The sequence below is a fragment of the Rhinatrema bivittatum genome, chromosome 4 (assembly GCF_901001135.1).
Source record: "Rhinatrema bivittatum chromosome 4, aRhiBiv1.1, whole genome shotgun sequence".
Lineage (NCBI taxonomy): Eukaryota > Metazoa > Chordata > Amphibia > Gymnophiona > Rhinatrematidae > Rhinatrema > Rhinatrema bivittatum.
The window spans coordinates 62,773,674-62,796,043 of record NC_042618.1 but is presented as its reverse complement, the minus strand read 5'-3'; the positions used below and the strand labels follow the sequence as shown (position 1 = coordinate 62,796,043).

The 22,370-nt window shown below is 46.1% G+C and overlaps 2 protein-coding genes across 10 annotated transcripts in view; one reads left to right on the top strand and one right to left on the bottom strand.

Moving 5' to 3' along the window:
* Positions 1-1,008: 1,008 nt before the first annotated feature.
* On the bottom strand, positions 1,009-16,388 carry TIMM9 (translocase of inner mitochondrial membrane 9). 4 transcript variants are annotated; one of them, XM_029598213.1, is made up of 5 exons: positions 16,069-16,257; positions 15,839-15,935; positions 13,924-13,990; positions 12,895-12,990; positions 1,009-1,598 (listed from the first exon to the last, which is right to left on the bottom strand). In XM_029598213.1, exons 3-5 carry the CDS (start codon positions 13,960-13,962, stop codon positions 1,467-1,469), a joined length of 267 nt encoding a protein of 88 aa, XP_029454073.1. In that variant the 5' UTR covers positions 13,963-13,990; positions 15,839-15,935; positions 16,069-16,257; the 3' UTR covers positions 1,009-1,466. The 4 variants fall into 4 exon arrangements, with proteins under 4 accessions (XP_029454073.1, XP_029454074.1, XP_029454070.1 ...); XM_029598214.1 differs by having other exon boundaries at positions 15,871-15,935; XM_029598210.1 differs by lacking the exons at positions 15,839-15,935; positions 16,069-16,257 and adding an exon at positions 16,264-16,388.
* Positions 16,389-16,459: 71 nt separating this feature from the next.
* KIAA0586 (KIAA0586 ortholog) overlaps positions 16,460-22,370 on the top strand; it is a 299,701-nt gene continuing 293,790 nt past the window's right edge. For all 6 annotated transcript variants that reach the window (XM_029598209.1, XM_029598205.1, XM_029598206.1 and 3 more), the window contains exons 1-3: positions 16,460-16,884; positions 18,790-18,872; positions 21,791-21,857. In XM_029598209.1, coding sequence (XP_029454069.1) covers positions 16,635-16,884; positions 18,790-18,872; positions 21,791-21,857 — 400 coding nt within the window. In that variant the 5' untranslated portion in view covers positions 16,460-16,634. The remainder of the gene's footprint in view (positions 16,885-18,789; positions 18,873-21,790; positions 21,858-22,370) is intronic.

Here is a 22,370-nt window from a genome sequence, read left to right as displayed (position 1 = left end):
TCACGTATTTATATCGCAATAGGATGGCCATCTAATAGCTTGAGGTGAGGTGGTGGTGATAGTTTAGGGGTCAGTTTCTCATGTAGAGTGAGACATACAAACAGCACAGTACACATTGGTGAAGATTTTTCGTCATTTCTTCACCAATGTGTACTGTGCTGTTCGTACGTCTCACTGGTTCACTGAATACTGATATAATCAGAGTAAACTAGGCTTTAAAAAATCCAAGCAGTGATTTTAAGTGTAGGGGGTATGAGGGGCGCATGCTCCCATCTGCCCCAGATTATGAATGAAATTGGATGAATGATTACAACATGTGTGTTTGGGGGAGGGGGGGGGCCCGCCCACAGCCAGCCAGACTCATCTTTTAAGCCAAGTTCCCGGCAGGAAATTATGTTAAGCAGAGGGAAAGAAAGCTCACAGCACCCAAACTCCACAGAGGCCAATTTCAGAAGAAGAGAGGGGACGGAGCTCAAGAGGCTGCCGAGTTCTTCAAAGCTCAAGCACTGCATCATTTTTCTGGGCCTTAAAAAAAAAAAAGTCTCACACCCTACAGAGACTCCAAATCTAAACGGCAACAAACCACAATGTAAAACAGTCATTTACAGGTGACTCGTAACCGGGCCTGGGCCCCTGGGCCTCCAGATGAGCTTCAGCTTCTCACTGATTTTAAGATTTTTAGGAAGAAACCAAAGGGCTTATTATTTATTGAAGCCTTTTCATGAATATTTTGTAGGATGATTATAATTAAATTATTTTAATTGTCTTATGTTTTATTATTTGGATTGTTATTAATTTTTTACAATTGTATTTCACTGTTGCATTGTTACTCACTGAGCATAACAATGTTACTAGCAGCAGGCTAGAAATATTGCAATAAATAAATACACTGGACTAGTCAATTGCTTTCAGCTGTTTGCCAGCAACTGTGGAGGAATAACTTGCAAAACACACTGAAAAACATACAGCGGTTTGTACAAACCTTTTCTATAGAAAATACAAATTGCAGATTTTTCATTTGTTTACTTTTTTTTAGTAAATAAAAAAGGTCCCCTAAAATTATGTATTTTCATATATACAATCTTGTTTTAGGCTTTTCTCTGAACATTACAATCATCATCACTGAAGAAAAAAATAAGATTTTCTATTCCATTGCTTGGCATGCTGTAACCAGAAATCTTAAAATAGTCTGTCCTGGATTTACTTCATACAGTTAAAATAAAAAATAATAATAATCCACAGTAATTTGCGTTTGGATGATTATTGGTTTCTGCTGTAACTTGTGTGGAACGTTCTACTTGTCAGGCATTTGCTTCAGCTCTCCTGGCAGATAACATCCACAATGGTTCAGTTGTACCAAAAAAAAACAAACAAACAAAAAAAAAAAACCAACCCACTCTCTTCTTGGCAATGCAACAAAACATTAGCAGTGTTAATACAGCTCACTGAAGAAATTGCTTCATGTCCTATCTAGGGCCAAGAAGCCCTGCCTTAGCAGCCAAAGCTTCATTCTGCTGAATATGATATTCCTGAAACCTCATCGATATCCGCTGGGTCATTTTCAAATATTTCTGTAGACAATGTTCTGTGCAAGTAATCTAGAATAAAATAAAAGGGGGGAATAAACATCTCAACTGGATATCACTAAAAGTACACCAAAGCATTATTTTATTCATTAGCATTATGATTTTGCTTGCATGTGGATGGAAATAAATACATTATTTCACATAAGAGTGATAGCATGCAACTGAAATCCATGATTACTTGAGTGCTACTGGCCACCCTTCCCTACATCTGATGCAAGGTAAAAGACAAGACATAGGGAATGTTAGCGATGTCAAGTGCAGGCAAAGGGTGAATGGTGTATGAAGAACTTATTGACTTTTGGTATTTCAACAAAAAATGCTAGGTAATTCCTTTGTACTTCTCCATAAAATATTTTTTTGCAGGTCTTCCTTCCCCTGCTATGAAATTCATTTGACCAGATTATTTTTTTCTTTATATGTGGCCCATCAAGAGCTTTTCTTTTATAATTAATAACTTTTGACAAGGACTGACCTTTTTCACTGTGGATTAAATATTCTGCTTTAGAAAGCCTCAGACAACCAAATAATACCTACTGTGCACATGAAAATTGGTTCTTACCTACTAATTTTCGTTCTTGTAGTACTCAGGATCAGTCCAGAGAAGTGGGTTGTGTATCCCTACCAGCAGATGGAGTCAGAGAGCAAAACTTTGGGCACTGCCATATATACTATAGTGCCACCTGCAGTCCCTCAGTATTGACCTGTACCCAAGCCCACCGATACCAAACTAACATACAGTTAACTGAACCAAAGACTAAAACTGCTCCATGAACCATGTCTGCAAAAAACGGAGCCCCGTGCAACGAGCAGCAGAAATATAAAATCTCAGTAAGGCAGTCTTTCGGTATCTGAAGAAAGGGTCGGGCCTCTGGACTGATCCTGAGTACTACAGGAATGAAAATTAGCAGGTAAGAACCAATTTTCATTTCCCTGTACGTACCAGGATCAGTCCAGAGAAGTGGGATGTACCCAAGCCACCCTACACTGAGCGGGAACCCGAAAGACTCGCAAGCAGAACACTCTCACCGAAGGAAGATCCCTCTGCAGCATGCACATCCAGACGATAGTGCTTAGTGAAAGTGTGCAAAGAAGACCACACCGCCGCCCTGCAGATTTCCTGAGGCGACAGCAACTGACATTCCTCCCAGGAAGTAGCCTGGGTCCTAGTGGAATGAGTTCGGAGACCCTAGGGGACTGGACGCCCACGGGCTATGTACGACAAACAAATGGCCTCTTTAATCCACCGAGAGATGGTCGCTTTAGACACCTTGTCCCTCTTCTTTGGGCCACCAAAAAGAATGAACAAATGATCGGACCTCCGAAAGTCGTTAGTAACTTCCAGGTAACGCAACAAGATGCGTCGCACGTCCAGCACATGCAGATCCCTGCCATACGAGGAGTCACGAGACCACTGAGGGAAGCCCGGAAGCTCCACCATTTGATTGACGTGAAACGCCAAAACCACTTTCGGAACGAAGGATGGAACCATGCGCAAGGATACCCTATCATCGTAAATGCGAAGAAAAGGATCCCGACACGATAGAGCCTGTAACTCCGAAATCCGACCAAATGGCCACCAAAAAGACTGTTTTTAAGGTGAGATCCCGCAACGAAGCTCTGCGGAGAGGTTCGAAGAGGGTACCACAGAGCACCCGAAGCACTAGGTTCAAACTCCAATCAGGGCGCACAGAACGGATGGGAGGCCGCAAGTGTTTAACCCCTTTGAGAAACCTAGCAATGTCTGGATGGACTGCCAGTGAACAGCCCGCAAACTTGCCAAGCAAGGCACCAAGAGCTGCTACTTGAACACGAAGGGAGTTAAACGCTAACACCTTAGTAAGCCCCTGCTGCAGGAAATCCAGGATCTGTGGGACATTTACTGCTAACGGATCGCAGGATCGCTGTTGACACCAGGCCTCAAACAGCTTCCACACTCGCACATAGGCCATAGAAGGGGCTGGGTGTCTCGCCTGTAGGAGGGTAGAAATGACCTGTTCAGAATAGCCCTTCAAGCGTAAATGTCGCCTCTCAAAAGCCAAGCCGCGAGAGAGAAGTGATCCTCCCGATCCGAAAATATTAGGCCCTGCCGAAGTAGTCGCGGTAGATACGCGAGCTGAAATGGACCCTCGAGAGCCAAGTGAACCACGGATGACGCGGCCACTCTGGAGCCATGAGTACCACCCTGCCTGGATGGAGCTCTATTCGATGAAGAAGTCTCCCGATGAGGGGCCAGGGAGGAAAGGCATACAGTAGAATCCCCATGGGCCAGGTGCACACCAGAGCGTTGAGCCCCACCGAGCCCGGTTCCCGTCGACGACTGAAGAAGCGCAGAGTCTTCGCATTTTCCCTGGTCGCCATCAGATCCAATTGCGGCACGCCCCACCTGGCACAGATGTAGTTCCACGCTTCGAGAGACAACTCCCACTCTCCTGGATCGAGCTGTTGTCGGCTTAGGAAGTCCGCCTGTACGTTCTCCACTCCCGCTGCATGGGAAGCCACAATGCCCTTGAGATGGCATTCCGCCCAGGCGAAAAGAAGTCTCGCCTCGAGCGCCACTGCCGGACTTCTTGTCCCTCCTTGTCGGTTGATGTAAGCCACCGTCGTCGCTTTGTCCGAGAACACCCAAACCATTCTGCCTTGGATCCAGGGTAGAAATGCCTGTAGAGCAAGACGAACCGCTCTGGTCTCGAGCCAATTGATGGACCAGGCCCCCTCCGACGGGGGCCAAAGCCCTTGGGCGGATCAGTCTGCACAGACTGCCCCCCATCCAGTCAGGCTGGCATCGGTGGAGATTATCATCCAATCCGGATTGTCCAGATCCACCCCCTGGTCCAGATTGGCGCGTGACAGCCACCACGACAGACTGGCTCTGGACTCGGGAAGGAGCACCATACGGATATGGAACTGTTCCGATACCGGTTTCCATCGTGACAACAGTGCACGTTGTAAGGGAAGTAAATGTGCGAACGCCCAGGGGACCAAGGCCAAGGTGGAAGCCATGGATCCCAGGACCTGCAGATGGTGCCGCACAGTGGGATTCTCCATCAGCATCAGAACTCGGAACTAACCTTGTAACTTCGTTACACGATCCTCCGCCAGGAACACATGCCGAGCAAAGTATCGAATAGCGCTCCCAAGTACACCAGCTTCTACGTGGGTTCCAGATGACTCTTCCGCAAGTTGACGACCCACCCGAGCGACTGTAAGGTGAACAGCACCATTTGTACCGATCATTCGCAATCCTCCTGGGACTTGGCTCGAATCAACCAGTCGTCCAGATACAGGTAGACCAAGATGCCTTCCCTGCGAAGAAAGTCGGCCACCACCACCATTACCTTGGTGAAAGTTCGGGGTGCTGTGGCGAGGCCAAATAGAAGGGCTCGAAACTGGAAGTGCTGACCCAAGACCTTGAAACGCAAAAACCTCTGGTGATGTAGACGGATTGGAATATGCAGATATGCCTCCGTGAGATCCAGGGACGCCAGAAACTCATCTTTTCGCACCGCTGCCATTACTGTTCTCAGGGTTTCCATGTGAAAACGAGGGACCCGGAGACAACGGTTGACCTTCTGAAGATCAAGGATTGGCCGAAGGGTACCTTCCTTTTTGGGAACCACAAAGTAAACCGAATACCGTCCCCGCCCCTGCTGTTCAAGTGGAACCGGGACGATAGCCCTGAGCTCGAGAAGTCATTGAAGGGAATTCCGCACCGCCTCGCGTTTGCTGCGAGAGACCACGCGGGACTCCACGAACACCTCCCGAACCGGCCGCATAAACTCCAGGGCGTAACAGTCTCCGATTACTTCCAAGACCCATCGGTCCGAGGTAATTCTTGCCCATTCCCTGTAAAAGCTGGACAATCTGCCTCCAACAACTTCAATGACGGAATGGGTGCTCGTGGCTTCATTGGGCGGTCTTACTGGTTCCCGCACTGAGGTGTCCAGAGTCTCTACCGGAGCGGCGGCCACCGCGAAAGGACTGCTGGCATCCCTGAGTCGGCTTAGGACCAGAAGGAATAGAATATCTGGTAGATCAAAACCGGCGAGCATCCCGAAATTGAGCCCTCAGGGGAAAAACCTTCTTAGAAGATCGCCTATCCTCTGGCAATAGATTACCCTTGGATTCCCTGAGTAGCTTCACCAGCTGATCCAGTTCTTCCCCGAAAAGGAGTTTGCCCTTGAAGGGAAGGTTACAAAGATGAGATTTGGAAGACAAGTCCGCCGCCCAATTCCGCAACCAGAGGAGCCGACGAGCTGCCACCACGGACACCATGGACTGAGCCGATGTCCGAATGACATGTTCCATACGCAATGCCTGCTTCCAACTGGGCCAAATGTAGTGACCCATCACCGCCACTGCCTTCACTCGAGCTCGCAGGATGTTAGTCCTCACAGGTGGGTGACCTCATCAGATGGAGCCCAGCACGGAAAACCTTGACTGGCACACTGAGCATGCCCAGCATGCCACTATCTGCGCGGGGTCCCTCTTCAGTCTCATACCTTAGCAAAAAAAGACGAGCGAAAAATAAAACAAACCGACTGAGAACCCAACTCTGTGGGGTGGCAGGCGGGTTTCCTGAGGACTAAAATCCTGTTGTCCTAGGAGAACACCTATTACAGGTAAGCAACTCTGCTTTCTCTTAGGACAAGCAGGATGGTAGTCCTCACTAAGCTACAAGCTGCTCCCGGCTATAACAGGACAAACAGCACTTAACCACATGCCAGCAGGCACAAAAACAGAAGGGCTGAGGGTAAAACCGGGAGGCAGCATGAACCAGATACTGGGCCCTAGGTAGGGAGAGTTGGGTTCTTATGCTTGGAACAGATTACGAAGGGCCGACTGGCCAAAGGTACTGTCATGTCGACCATCCTTGCCCAAACAGTAGTGGGCGGCGAACGTGCAGAGAGCTCCACGTCGCAGCCTTGCAGATTTTAGTGATGGGGACCGCACGAAAGTATGCCACAGAGTGCCACCTGAGTGCACCTTGACGTGGCCTCCAAGCTGAAGGCCCGCCTGCTCATAGCAGTAGAATATACAGTCCGCCAACCAGTTGGACAGGGTCTGCTTGCCCTCCACAATGCTAAGTCTGTTTTTGACAAAGGAGACAAAGAGTTGTGTGGACTGCCTGTGGGCCTCTGTGCGCTCAAGTTAAAAGGCAAGAGCACGGTTGCAGTCCAGGCTGTACAGAGCCCATTTACCCTGGTGGGAATGGGGCCTCGGAAAGAAGGTGGGCAGAACGATGGACTGATTGAGATGGAAATTGGACATCATCTTAGACAGGAACTTAGGGTGAGTTCATAAAACCACTTTGTCATGAAAGAATTTCGAACAGGGCAGATATGTCACTAACGCCTGAAGTTCACTGACCCTGCGAACGGAGGTGACCGCAACCAGGAAAATGTCTTTCCAGGTAAGATGTTTAAGCTCACAGGAGCGCATAGGCTCAAAAGGAGGCTGCATGAGCCATGCTAGTACTACGGTGAGGTCCCAGGACACAAAAGGAGAATTCAGAGGGGGCTTCAGATACAACAGGCCCCTCATGAAGCCACCTACCAAGGGCTGCACAGAAATAGGTATACCACCTATGCCCTGGTGATAGGTGCTGATAGCACTCAGGTGGACTCAGATCAAGGTGGTCTGTAAACCAGACTCCGAAAGGGACCACAAATAGTCCAAGAGTTGCGGAGTGGGGCACAAGAAAGGGTCTAAGCCTTTTGCCTCACACCAGATGAAGAACCTCCTCCACTTCAACCGGTAAAACTTCCTGGTGGAAGGCTTTCGGGAAGCCACCAGGACCTGCGACACATTATCAGAGAGGTCGAGGGGCTGTAAGACTACCCTTTCAACATCCAGGCAATGAGGGCCAGCGACCGGAGGTTCGGGTGGCACAATCTGCCCTGATCCTGCGTGATCAGGTCGGGGGAGGTGCCCAGAAATATGGGATCCTGTATCAACAGGTGGCGCAGGATCAGGAACCAGACTTGTTGCAGCCAATATGGAGCAACCAGGATTATGGGGCCCCTGTCCCGCTGGAGCTTCACGAGAGTCTTCCCCACCAGTGGGAGTGGAGGATACACGTACAGAAGGCCCTTGCCCAAAAACAGGGTAACGGCATTGAGGCTGGTTTACCATCTTCCCTGTACAAGGAGAAGAAGCGGACCACTTTGAAATTCCGTGGTAGGCAAAGAAGTCCACCTCCAGAACACCCCACAGGCAGTGAGTGTGTCTGTAACTGTCGGGTTGAGCGACCACTCGGGAGGGTGAAACGCCCGACTCAAGGGGTCCGCCACCACGTTCTCTGTCCCTGCCAGGTAAACTGCTCTCAGAAGCATGTCCCTGGTTAGGGCCCAAGCCTAAATCTGTACCGCTTCTTGGCAGAGCAGGAAGGAGCCCATGACTCCCTACTTGTTTATGTACCACATTGCGACTTGGTTGTTGGTCTGGATCAAAACCACTTTGTGGGCCAGGTGATCATGGAATGCCGAGAGGGCGTACCGGGTCACTCACAGTTCCAGGAAGTTTATCCGACAACTTGCTTCCTGTTTTGACCACATGCCTTGCATGCGGAGGCTGCTGACTTGTGCTCCCCAGCCCAAGGTGGAGGCATCAGTGGCCAGTACCACTTGTGGGGATGGGGCTTGGAAGAGGAGGCCCCTTTCCAAGTTGGATAGACTCTCCCACCAGGAGAGGGAGTCTCAGAGTGGCAAAGTAATTTGTACCGGCGCCGAGAAGTCCTGGGTGGCTTGAGGCCATTGAGAACAGAGAGTCCACTGGGCTACCCGTATGGCTAGCCGGGCAAGTAGAGTGATGTGAATCCATGCCGCCATGGGGCCCATCAAGCGGAGCTACACCCAAGCAGAGACAGTCTGACTCCGTTGGATGGAGTGTGCTAACGATGCCAGAGCCCGAGCATGGTCCCTGGGGAGGAACGCCCTGGCTAGAGTTGTGTCCAGCAGACCCCACTAAATGCTAGCTGCTGGGACGGGCTCAGATGGGATTTGGGGAAATTGATCACCAACCCCAGCAACTGTAGCACCGTGGCTATCAAACGGAGGGAATGCAGCGTGCCCTCCTGCGTGGTGCTCCTGATGAGCCAGTCGTCCAGGTAGGGGAATGTGCATTCCACTGAAGTACAGGTGTGCCCCTACCACAGACAGACATTTTGTGAAGATCTGCGGAGCTGAGGTGAGGCTGAATGGCAGCACCCAGTATTGGAAATGTCTGTGGCCCACTACAAAGCGGAGATACTTCCTGTGAGGTGGGAATATTGCTATGTGGATGTAAGCATCCTTTAAATCAAGACAGCCAATCTCCTTTGCAAAGGAGATGAATCAGGATGCCCATGGAAACCATTTTGAACCATTCTCGCCGCAAGAACTTGTTTAAGGCTCTGAGATCGTGAATGGGTCGGAGGCTGCCTATTTTCTTTGGTGTCAGAAAGTATCTTGTGTAGAACCCCTGGACTGTTGAGAGTGGGGCACAGGTTCTACAGCTCTGGCCTTCAGCAAGGCTGAGAGCTCTAATTTGAGAAATTTGTGATGCCATGACAGGTCCCACGTGGGGGGGTGGGGGGGGGGGGGGGGGGGGGGAGACAGCGAATCTGCTGCGACCGTCCTGAAATTCAGGCAGTAACCGCGTTGTATGATGGTCAAAACTCAGCAGTTGGTAGTAATAGGGGCCAGTAGTCTGCGAACAGAGATAGCCGGCCCACGACCAGTGGGCACCGTAAGCTGGCATCCACTCTCACTGCCAGTCAAAGGTCTGCAGCTGGGCTGGGGTGCGGGTTTTGGACACGCTGCTGGAGAAGCTGGCCCCTGACTGCAGTGCATGGGGTCCTAGTATGAGAAGCTGGAGGGTAGTATCTCCTCCGGAGATAGAGGACCCTCGAGGTCCTTGACATAGGGACCTACACACGGAGGAAGGTGGGTCTGAGGTGCTGGCCGAGAGCTGTTGCAAGGTCTCATGATGGTCCTTGAGCGGAGTGACTGCATCCCTGACTTTGTCACTGAAGAGATTTTTACCAGTGCAAGGCAGGTCCACCAGCTTCTCCTTGACCTCCAGCCGAAGGCCAGAAGCCAGCCATATGTCGGGCGCTAATGCCCGCAGCCGATACCCTGGCTGCTGTTTCGAAGACATCGTAAGTGGACCTTACCTCATGCTTTCCAGCCTTGAGGCTCTTCTGTACTACTGCCTCTGGCGCATCTTGCTGCTGTTGAGGCAAATGCTCTGCCAGCTCCTTGAACTTGCTTCCATAAGTTCCTGTTGTATTGAGTAATATATAATGGTAGGAGGCGATGTGGGCATTAAGCACTGCCCCTTGAAAAATCCTCCTTCCAAGGGCATCCAGGGCCTTATGATCTCGGCCTGGAGGAGTAAGTACGAGATCTTTTAGCCTTTTTTATGGCAGACTCCACTACCACAGACTGGTGGGGGAGCTGATGCTTCTGAAAGCCAAGGGCCTGTTAGACCAGATAAAGGGCACCTGTCTTCCGGTAGACCAGGGGGGACAGAGCCCGGTGCTCCCACATCCTGTATCGAAGTTCTAAGAGAATTTCATGGATTGGGATGGCTACCACCTCCTTTGGGACATCCACAAACTGGAGCACCTCCAGCATTTTGTAGTGGGCATCCTCCTCTCTGAGGAGCTGGAAAGGAATGGCTTCTGCCGTAGCTCAGACAAAGCCTGCGAAGGAGAGGTCTTCTGGGGGAGAGCAATGCTGCTCATCCAGCGGAGAGGGCTCGGAAGGCAAGTCCTCGCTAATATCCACCAGGGGACATCGAGGAAGGCCGGCACCCAAGTCCCTCGGCAATGGCATTGAGGGATGCCTCGGCAGACTCGGTGCCAGGGGTCTCAAGGGCACTGACATAATCAGGGGCATTGATGGAGCAGAGGGCACCGGGGGCCCCAAGGGAACTGACGGCCCTGGAATTCCTGAGGGCCCGGGAACAGGCTCAGGGAGAGGAGGCGCCCTTGAGGGCTTTGGGCATGGTGGCGCATCTTCTTCCTCAGAGATTCAGGGAATCGATATTGCTCCAGAGGGGGGACCTCTGTGGTTGACAGGGAGCTGAAGAAGTCCCGGGCACCAGTTGTGTTGGTAGGACACCCAAAAGGATGTCGAGACACTCCAGCAGGGGCACTAACAGTGCAGGCGCTGGCATGGGAACTGGCGCCAGATTAAAGCTCCGGAGGGCTCACTGCATCGCCTGCTGCACTTCTCATGAAAGTCCGGTGAAGAGAACGAGGACAACGACGGAGGAGGCGGCGTCACTTGAGCCTCTGAGGGGGGGGCCGAGGAGCTCTGTACCCAGCACCGCACTCGGTGGGGAACACCTGGGACTCCCGGGTTTGGAAGAGGATGAGGCCTTTTCACCATGAGGTTGCTTCGGAGGAGGCTTGGCATGGGTTGGTGCCCCTCCGGAATCAGCACCAGTGACGTGCGAGAACGAATGCCAGTGCCGGTGTTTCCCTCGGTCCCGTCCTGCGTAGAGGTTGACGGCAATCTGGATGCCTTGGATCGATCTGACGATGGAGAGGGCTGGTCCCCTGAGCCCCTCTCTTCACCAGGAGGAACTGGACAGGACATGGAAGGCAAGGGTGCATCCTGCCTTCCATGTCCTGTCCAGGAACCTCAACACCAAATGTCTGCAGCCATTTGGTGTTGAGGTTCCCGATGCCGGAGTTGATGGAGTCAACTTTTTTGGCACCGAAAAGCTGCTCCATCTTGTCCAGCTGGGAACGACGGCCCTTAGGGGTCATCTGAGCGCAGTCGGAGCACCTACAGACGTCATGTGAAGCCCCCAGGCAAAGGATATAAACCTCGTGCGGATCTGTGAGAGACATGGTCCGCAGGCACTGGGGGCATTTACGAAAACCGGAAGACACCATGAAAATAAGCCAGCAAGCGGTCGATGGCTGGTGACCACCAGGAGGCAACATAGTAACATAGTAATGACAGCAGAAGACGACCAAATGGTCCATACAGTCTGCCCAGAAGCTTCCCATGGTAGTAAATTGCTGCTCTGTTCCACAAAGAACGAGAGAAACACCTACCAAGACACCGGGGGAACCGACAGCGAAGAGGGACCCCGCGCGGAGGGAAAACTGAGTTAAAATCCTCACTGAAAAAAAGTTTTTGAACTTGCGTGGAGAGAGCTCCAAGAACTGTGAGGCAACTGCTTCATGGAAAAAAACAAGACTGAAGAGGGACCCCCACATGGCCATGCCGGGCTCTATCTGAAGATGTCACCCATCAGTGAGGACTACCATCCTGCTTGTCCTAGGAGAATCTGTGCTATCAGTCCATCGTAAAGCAGTCCCTTTTATTTTCTGTGTCTTAATAACTTATGTTTGGTGTCCTAGCCACACCAGATTTTCACCTGTCAAAGGGGTCAAGGATTGACAGGGAAATTTTTTTATTTGACTCCTTTAGATCTGGCTGGAACTTTTCCTTTTTGCCTTCTGAAATTCTTTGAGAACAATCACAGGAGGATTGACAGAAGCATTCATATTTGATTAATCAGTACACCTAAGTTTTCGCTTGTAAATTGCATTTATAATATGGAATTTGGATTGTCCAGATTGTGACAGTCACACCTAAAACATTTTCTTCCATCAAACGAGTAAGAGTTTTGTTCAGACCATATAAAGATGCATATAAATGTTGGAATAGTACTATGCTCACTTGATATACATGTTCATATGTATTTAGTTAAAAAAAACAAAACAAAACATTTGGTGAAAATAACATTTTCAAATCAGAGAAACAATTAATTCTGAGCTATTTTTTCATCTTAGAAATAAGTCTATTTTAGGTCAGAAAATGTCATTGTTTCCAGATGCAGTTAAAGAAAGCAACACAGAAGGAAACTATTTTTTATAAAAAGAACAGAGGGTTGGAGCTTTGGGTGCAAGTTTCTTGTTAAAGTTTCCCTGTAAATCTTTGGTTCAATTAGAAGTCGAGTGTGTATATTTTTATCAGAATCAGTTGGAAGGATTTCTCCAGAACAAAATAATTTCAGGTAATACTGTTGCATAAGTATCTGTGCATAGGCCATATAGTATTTGCTTTGGCATTTTTTATTCCTAAACGTACAATGGTTTCCTTTGTATCACCCCCCTATATTGTGGACTGTTTAAACAGTGATGTTTCTTTTTATTTTCTTAAGTATATTGCTGTGCTTTTCTATTTTCAAGAGTCTGTTGATTAAATATTTCAGAAAATTAATAAAATGTAAAATAACATTTTCAAAGAAGTTGCTAAGTACCAGTTAGGTAGAAGGCAAAATGCAAGAGACAGCATCAATGTACCTCATCTGGTTTAACGTCCCTTGTTGTGAAATCCTTTACACAGTCCAGGAAACAGGTTTCCGTAAGTTTATTGTAAGTTCCAAGAAATTCTTTGAACTGCAGAAAAGAAGTAACTGTAAATATCATGATGAATGAAGTTAATCTATAAGTAACTGATGTGCACAGCCTGCTTAAAATGGCTGTTTCCTCGTAGGATTTGGGGAGATAAAGTAACTGGCACTGATAAAAAAAAGAAAAAGTGATGCAGACATGCTGAAAGGTAACCCTTAAAAGCAGCAGTCCTCTGCTTACTCTCCAGCCAGGAGGAAAGGGCCTTGTTGGCTAGACAAAAGCTTTTAAAAGCCCATGGATTTTTATTTATTTATTTATTTAAGTTTTTTATATACCAACATTCAAGACAGTGGTCCCATCATGCTGGTTCACAAGAAACAGGGGTGAAACTTTACCATTTAACAAAAGTGCAAAAAAGCAGTTACATATAACAAGGACAACAATAACTTGGAATGAGAAGGGAAAAGAAGATTAGATATTGAAATATAAGTATAAATAACATTTTGAAAGGTGGCTATTAACGCTAATACTAGCGGAGCTTGTTGCGTGAAGGGAGATTAGATGGGGTTGGAGTTAGGAAAGGCCTGTGTGAACAGCCACGTTTTGGATCTGCCACTCCCTTATATTTGGAAGGATTTTTTGCTACTCCTGCTGGAAGCATACATTTATCTGTTGAAGTCTGCTCTTTAGCTAAACCCCATGTCCTTCAGCAATGGGGCCTGTGTATTGTTTTAGAAATGGTGTCGGAAACTCTTTATTTTGATTAAAAGGGATATGAACAGCTTCCTGGGTTTCTGCTTCAACTATGTGCACGAGGGAGAAAGAATAACATCACAAGACGAAAAAGACATGGCAGCCTTATCCATATTTTTCAACCCTTTGGATGATGCAGTGTAGTTGCTCTGTTAGTCTACTTAACTACATAGAAGTATGCCACCATAGACAAATGCTTGAAGACAAAAGATCTGGGTACAATACCTGTTTAATCTGGTCAGATTCTGAAATTTGCCCAGCCATATTCCCTAATGGCCTTTCAACCAGTCACCTGATTTGAAAATAAACAAAAAAGTTACTATTAGAAAAGTCTGTAATATCAACCTTTCTCTGCTCTGGACTATACAGTCAAAATCCATAACAGATTTTTACTATTGAAAATAAATTTAAAAAATATTACTTGAGATGAAATACTATACTTATCTGTTTTCATCCTAAAAAAGCTAGTTAAAGCAGATCTACCTAGATCTTTACAACATGAACTTATCCATTTCTTTAGGTTAGTTTCTTCTCTTGATCTTATCTAAGTCTTTTTCCCCCACCTAGTATATCTTATTTCACCTTTTTTTCCCCATAATTTTATAATAGATACACCTGTTTTAAAAACACTCCCCCAAAATTCATCCTCCAGCTTTCTGTGGTGTGATAGCAATGGAATGGTTGCATGGGGTATGATTACTTAGTAAGAACATAAGAAGCTGCCATACTGGGTCAGACCGAGGGTCCATCAAGCCCAGTATCCTGTTTCCAACAGTGGCCAATCCAAGTTACAAGTACCTGGAAAGTACCCAAACATTAAAAAGATCCCATGCTACTAATGTCAATAATAGCAGTGGCTATTTCCTAAGGGGTCAATTTAAAAAAGACTGCGTGTCCTTTGGGCACATGGTTCCCGGTGCGCATGCATGTTATAAAATCTGTTGGCCATGCGCATGTGCGGGCAGCGCAAAGTTTAGAATATTAAGTGTAGTGATGCAATGGGCATCCCCCAGTTTCCTCTCAGTCCACTCCAATTAAGGAATGGACTGGGAGGGAACATTCCCTTTCCCGTCTCCACCCTGACCTAGCTATCCAAATTTTTTAAAATCTTACCACTTACTGCTCCTCCAGAGCAGAAGTAGTTTCTGCATACCGGCTGGCTGCTGGTGCGCACTTCCCTGGGACAGTGGCTAATGGCTGCTGTCCCAGTCTGCCTCTGTCCCACCTCATCCAGATCACATCCCCACCCACCCCTTTTTCAGGTTCAGGTACTTTTATGCACATAAGCCTTTGAACATTTGGCTGTAAGTCAGCTTGATTAATAGTTAATGGACGTATCCTCCAGGAACGTATCCAAAACTTTTTTAAACCCAGGGACACTAACTGCCCTAACCATATTCTCTGGTAACAAATTCCAGAGCTTAATTGTGCATTGAGTGAAAAAGAATTTTCTCTGATTTGTTTTAAATGTGCTACTTGCTAACTTCATGGAGTGCTCCCTAGTCCTTCTATTATCCAAAAAAGTAAATACCGATTCACATCTACCGATTCTAGACCTCTCAAATTTTTAAAAACCTCTATCATATCCCCCTTCAGCTGTCTCTTCTCCAAGCTGAAGGGCCCTAACCTCTTTAGCCTTTCCTCACAGTGGAGCTGTTCCAGCCTCTTTATTATTTTGGTCGCCCTTCTCTGTACCTTCTCCAGTGCAACAATATATTTTATGACATTTCCCATTTTATTCACCATTCCCTTCCTAGTTCTTTGTAAACCGGCATGATGTGTTTCACGAATGTCGGTAAATAAAAGTTAATAAATAAATAAATAAATAAATAATAATTCCTAAAATTCTGTTTGCTTTTTTGATTGCTACAACACACTACTGCTGAGGGGGTACTTTCAAAATCTGTGAAGCAACTAACCCCAGGACTTAAATAATTAATGGTTTTAGTTGAATTATTCAATAATGTTTTCTTGCTAATACCCCTGATCAAAACACTGATCAGTCTATTCACCCAAACAAGTTACGACCTTGGAAGATTATAAGTAATGCTACATGTTACTCTAAAAACTTATGTACAAGCTTGAAAATGCAGGATATTAACATTTATACTTCATTTTGGAAAATAAATAACTGCAGTACCATGTGATCTGACAAAATAAGTATACAGTGACCTTGAGACAACGCATACTAAGGTCGAATTTCTTTTTTCTCCAGCTATGCTGCCTTCCCAACGACTCTGCAATTACAGAATATTACTGTAGTCAATCTTTCACAAAGAAATTTTATATTCTTGTTTGTGGCCAACAAGCGTGGGAGGCTTAGAATGTGGAAATCAAGCAATAGCACTAGAAACGCCTGGCAAAATGTACCGGGAGAGGAAACGAAGATTTCGGTAAAGGAAAGCCCTAATTTCTGGGCTTTTGACCGGGCCTCATTTCCTTTCCTCCACGAACAATAGAGGAGATTTTTGCGGCCGAAAAGAGCCACTTCCTCCTCTGCAAAGCTAGAGCTGAGCGGGTCTCTCCCCCGGGACGGCAGTCCTGGCGCGGGGAGCAGATACTCACTCGGGCGGGCTCCGGCTCTCTCTTCCGGGGGCGAGGGACATCCTTCGCCCCGCCCCCAGCCAGCTTCCTTACCGCCGACCGCAGATTCGTCACAGCCCCTCCTTCTCAGCCAAACGGGCCTTGCATCGACGCTATAGTCAGGCTCAGGGTCCTGGCGCGTGTTGAATCTGAGGAGCCGAACCCCGCGCTGATTTTACTTTCTGTTGCCAAGTACTGCGCTGGGTGCCGCTTCCTCGCTAGAAGGAGGCGGGACCTCTGCCTCCAGCCCCCTGAGCCTGACTATTTCTTCTGTTAGCAGGGGCTCGGGCCCCCCGGGTTACTGTAACGGGCGCTTCCTCCCCTCTCCGGGCACGGATTCGCGGCTGCCGGCCATGAGCAGGAACGGCGTAGAAGCGGAGAGCTGCTACCTGGACTCGGACTCGGAGCCGGAGCCCAGCAGCACTACCAGCCAAGTGCTGATCCGCTCTACCTGTGCTCGCCCCGGTGCCGGGTTACCGGGCGGCAGTGGGAAGCGGCGCCCGGAAGCTCTCTCGCCCGCTCCGTGCCCGGCGCATCGGAAGCCGAAGCCACAGGAAAGCTGCTCCCCGCCTCCGGCCTTAGCAGCTAACCGACCTCCCGCAGGTAGGCTCGCCCCTTCCACTGTCGCAGGGCCGTGCACTTGCCGGTACGGAGAAGGGCAGTCGGAGTGCTGAGAGGAGTTGGGGTATTTCTCCTAGCGAGAGTTAAGAAAAGGTTAGGGCTTTTGAGACTGAAGAGGGGACGTGATAGAGAGGGTGAACAGAAGAAAGCAAATCGTAAGCAAGTGGCTGTTCACCCAGCCCCAAAATACTAGGACTAGAGGGCATCCAGTGAGACAGGATGTTCGCAGTTTTAAGACAAAGGCAAGAAAATATCCCTTTAGGTGCTGTGTAGTTAAATTGTGGAGTCTGCTGTTGTGAGATCCAGTCACAACAAGCAGCATAGCAGAGCTCAGGAAGGATCTGGATGCGTTCCCCGAAGACAAGGACATAAACATGTTAAATATTGTGTGGGGGGCTCTTCCCTATTGACTTCTCATTTCCCTTGATTTAACTCCCTATCCTATTGAGCAAAGACTTGAAGTTATATTCCCTGCTGTGAAGTTCATCAGCACTCTACCTTATTTCATATGTATTTGTTTAGTTTAAATTGATTGTAAGCCGCCTTGAGGCCAGTCTTGGTAAAAGGTGGAATATCAAATGTCTATATATAATTTCTAAACCACAGAAAAAATCACCACAAACACCTTGAGAAATAAAATTTTACTCTATTGGCTATCAAAAGAAAACTATAATAAATTTTAAAGGTGAACAGTGTTAGTTTCATAATCAATCATGATATAGGTACCATCCAGGTTACCATTATTCTACTAATCATTAACTGCCACCAACCCTCCTCATTTTTTTTTGTAGTCAAATGAGTATCAACAAAATTTTTGGAAATTTTTTTGCTAAAAAATTTTGCATTTAAAAACTATGCACTAAACATGTTTCCATTATAATTTTTGAATGCACTTGCAGATATTACAAGAATGACTATTTTTTTAAATATAAAAAACATGGTGTTGTACTTTTGCAGTTAAAGTGACAAGCATCCAGACAAACTAGACTTTATGATATCTTCCCATAATCAACTTAACTTTATGTGACAGTCCCAATGTGGCTGCGTTTCAAAGAAAAATCTTTCATCAGGGGATACTACAAACGTCCTTGATGTTAACCAACTGATATATAATCCATGTTTCTCCACCAATGGTCTGCATTCAATCAATATTTATAGGGAACATGTATATGATCATTGGTTTAGGTGTATTGGGTGGCACTGATAACGCTAGACTAGAGTTATTGTTGAGACCGGATACTGAGCTAGATGGACCATTGGTCTGACCCTGTTCAGCCGTTCTTATGCTCTCAGCATTAGTACTGGAAAGACTGCTGGTGCCCACACTGACTGCTCTTCCTATGTGCTCTGTGGAAAAGATGGAACAATAGAATGGCTTCTAGAAAAACCACTTTGGTATTTAGTCTCTTCTATGTCTTATGCAGTTGTAAAATCATAATTTAACTCTACTAGTAATTATACTGCACCATTAATTTCCACCTCCCTAACAAGAAATAACTCTTGAAGTTCACTGAGAGCTTATTTTATTTTAATGATATGAAAACCCACTGCTCAAAAAGCAGCATTATGTCTGTATCATTGCAATTAAATGTGTGACTTGTGCTTAAAAATCCAGCTCATGGCCATTAAGACTGCAGAATCTTTTCAAGCTACCTTTAAAAAAAAAAAGAAACCAGACATATTGTTTGGACCTCTATCAAACTGGGAGAATTAAACTTCCTGTTTAAAAAAACCAAACAAACAAACCCAACCCTCAACTGTCCTTAAAGTAGCAACCTGAAAACTTGCTTTTCATCTCTCATGATGATGTATAAAAACAAATCCTTGTTTCTGTAGGGATTGTTATGTTCACTATGTATGTCATTATTGTAATCTCTGTGCTTTTAGACATTTTAAATGTTTCCGAAAGAAATTTGGAACAAGTCTGTCTGTCAGAACACAATATGGATATGCCGTTCTCATCACAGAAGGTACCAAAATTTATTTGTTGTTAATGTTATGCAGTTCAAGCCTCAGATTGCTTTTGGCTTTGTTCAACAGCACCATGTGGTGCACACAATAAAATGTCAATCAGGTGCATTAACAAAAGAAGTCATGATGGGGGTAATGCTCTGCTCTCTCATAGTTATGTTTTTTGTAGCTATGTATTTTTATTTTGCTTGTTCAGTCTGTTTTATATGTCAATTGGTTGTGGAAATTTGTACACCACTTAGAGCAATCTCTTTTTGAGCCCAGAAAATTGGTTTATAAGAATGATAAATAAAACCTTATCCACCAGGCATTGTCCAATATTTAATCCATGTCACAAGATTTAATAGCCTCTCTGTATGTCTTCAGATTTTTGTCTTTTAAGTTTCATTTTGAAGTTCTGCATGTAGCTTCCTTGTAATTATCATGAAACTGGGGGAAGCAGGTGAACTGTAACTGCTGTGATGTGAGGGTGGTATCGGATACAGTGTATCTACCAGTTGGATGACAGTGTGCTCTCACACTGGCCAGGACTGTTGCTGCAGAGACTACTGAGGAAGCGCAGGAGAACCACTTCAGCTTGTCAAAAAATGGCAACAAAAAGTAAAAAGTTTAATTGCTATTAGGTGAGAATCCTTTCTAGATAAAGGATTCAATAGTGACTTTGTGGGCTGGTCCACTGGCATTCCCATGTTCAGTTTCTGGACTCTGTTCACAGCTTCTGGGAGGTCATACTAGTCAACAAGCAACATCTACTACCACTAGTACTGGGCTCAGAAAGAACTGCAGTTTGTATCTTTTGGTTGGGGATGGTCACAGTGCTGGCAAACAGGGAGACTAAAGCACCAAAACCTCCAGAGGATGTGCATGAAGGCATATGGCATCCAAAACCTGCCTGGGCAGAGACTGCCTGAGCCAGAAGCCCAGAAATGATACAGAAATCCTTGACTTAAGGTGTTTTTGAGTTACAATTCTTGAGTTAACACTTGTAAGTTGGATAATGAATGTCAATTTAGAACACTGGTTTTGACTTAAAACACCTGAGCACCTCCCAACAGGAACACATTAGTGTGTTAGTGATCATGAAACCTGCTGAGGTAATGCCAGTAGGAAGAGTATCAGGGACTTCCTGTTCTCTAAACAGTGTTGGTGCAATGTCCTGTAGGCATGCCGTGGCACTTTCCTTTCCTTTCCAGACAAAAAAACAAAACAGTAATGCTTTAAAATGTCTGCTTAATGTACTCCCATTACTCCTAGGGGAATTCTGTGCAAAAGAACAAAACTTCTGCAAAATTCTGCACCCTTTATTTATGAAAATAATAAAATATAATTGCTGTTTTGGAGTTTTTTTTTATATATTTCGGGGGGCAGAATTCCTCCAGGAGTACTGTAGTAAGGCCCAATCCCATGCCCCTTTCTCATTCGTTTTTGTTCAGCTTGCTTGCTTCTTCCTTCTCTGCCACCCCAGCTCTCCCCACCTGACTGCATCAACTCTTTGGTGCTCTTTTACCCCACAAAGCTTTCACCCCTCAGCTCCTTCTCTTGCCCTACCTACACCCCCCCCCCCCATTTTCTTTATCCCCACAGTTTTCACCTCCTCACAGATTTATCTCCTAATTCTCTCTCCTTAGTTGTCCCCCTCCCAGTTCTCTCTCTCTCTCTCTCCAGCTGTTTCCTCCTTCCACACTCCTCTCAACCTCACCTAGTTTTCTCTTCCCAGCCTCAAACTCCAACCTCCTGTTCTCTCTCATCAGCTGTTACCCCATTACCCTTCCCCAGGTTCCAGCCACTGCACATTCCCTCTCTTCTTCCCTCCCCTCCAGCCATTTCATTCTCTCCCAAAGTCAGTTCTTCTAGCTTGACCCCACCGCTGGTTTGATCTCTCTCCCTTTTCCTCACCTTGTTAGGTTTCACCAATACTTCCTTCCCATAGGCTTGAATCCATCTTTACCAGCCCATGAGAGCCGGAGCACTGCAATCTTTTCAGGGGCCACAAGGCCGACAGCTTCGATAGCTTCCTCTTCTGGGGCTGTGCAGGCTGACTGAAGAGCTCTTTTCTCCCTAGTCAGTGTGGCTTGCTTTGGGAGCCATGCAGCTGAATTCTGCATGCAAATTTTGAATTCTGTGCTGTGCAGAATTCTCCCAGGAGCATATGTTACTATAGTCTGGGTTATTTTGGTGAACCCGATTTCCCCATTTTTAACATTGTTCTTATGGGACAACTGTTTTTGACTTACAACATTTGAACATAAAACATGGTTTTCGGGATCCGCCAGCCTTTGTAGCCTGCCTACCTTTCAGCTTGCAGGCTGTGTTGAGACCTGCCACTTTTGAAGCTGTCTTTATAACATGTCTGATAAAAGGTATGAATTGAGGCCTAAGACTCATTCTGACTTTCCTGGCATGAAATATGGTGAAATGCCAGCATGTTGGTGGTTGATGGCCTCTGCACTATGGAAGCGAGCTAGCTTGAGCTTTAATAACTTTTTTTAAAAAAAAGAATGTTTTGTTTCTTTAAGTAGGAGTTGTTATACCTAGTTTTCCCCCCTCCTCCTGAGGTATTTGATTAAGGTTTCTGATGTTTCTGATGTTTCTGGCACTCCGTTTCTCAAAGAAAATAAATGGACTCTGAGACATTCAGGTTAAAGCACCGTCCTTAAGTTTTTAACTTGTACACTCTATGGTAAAATCTCTTTTACCGGCCTATCTTCTTTCCAGCTTGTTGCAAGCTTCCAAGTTCTCTCCCCCTGTTGATTGTAACTTTGACTTATTCCTACTTATTGTTATCTTTCATTTACTTGAATTTGTTACTCTAGTTTTTCCCTTTGTTAAACTGTAAACCGATCCGATATGGTAATTTACTATGAAGGTCGGTATAAAAAACTGTTAAATAAATAAATGTTTGTCTGTTTTTTACAAGGTACATCTGCTCAACATTTCCAAAGACTTTCACTTACATAATGGTGAAGCAAACAGAAGACAAGAAGGTAAAGCTCTCAGATTGCATCAGTAGCATGGGATCTTCTTAGTGTTTGGATAATTGCCAGGTTCTTGTGGCCTGGTTTGGCCTCTGTTGGAAACAGGATGCTGGCTTGATGGACCCTTGGTCTGCCCCAGTATGGCAATTTCTTATGATCTTTCTGCTCACTTCATTTAAATCCATTTTTACATACATAAACATGCTATATACAGAAAATGCTTTGCTACAGGTTTGGCCCTTTGATGAAACAAGTTTATTAATTTAAAATAAAATCCTTTTATTGCTTATTTCTTGAATCTGCACATTTGATGTACTGGAAGTTACATTTTTTTTACTGGATTTATCAGGTAACAGTTGTATATAAGGTGTAAGTTTAGTGTATGCATGAAAAATCTGTTAATCAAACATCACAAAATAGCAGATGTTTTCTTAACTAGTTTAGACTTTATTAATCTTAAGTCTTGGAGAGATATATACAGCTATTTTCCTTCAAATGTTAGGGTTTGCTTTCAGCCTTGCA

What these genes read in the sequence shown, in the direction of transcription:
- TIMM9 (XM_029598210.1), bottom strand. Translation starts at nt 13,962, where the DNA reads ATGGCTGGGCAAATTTCAGAATCTGACCAGATTAAACAG. An exon ending in AATCTGACCAGATTAAACAG is followed by an intron (nt 12,991 to 13,923) that starts GTATTGTACCCA and finishes TCTTTTCTGCAG; the next exon opens with TTCAAAGAATTTCTTGGAAC. An exon ending in GGGACGTTAAACCAGATGAG is followed by an intron (nt 1,599 to 12,894) that starts GTACATTGATGC and finishes ATTTTATTCTAG; the next exon opens with ATTACTTGCACAGAACATTG.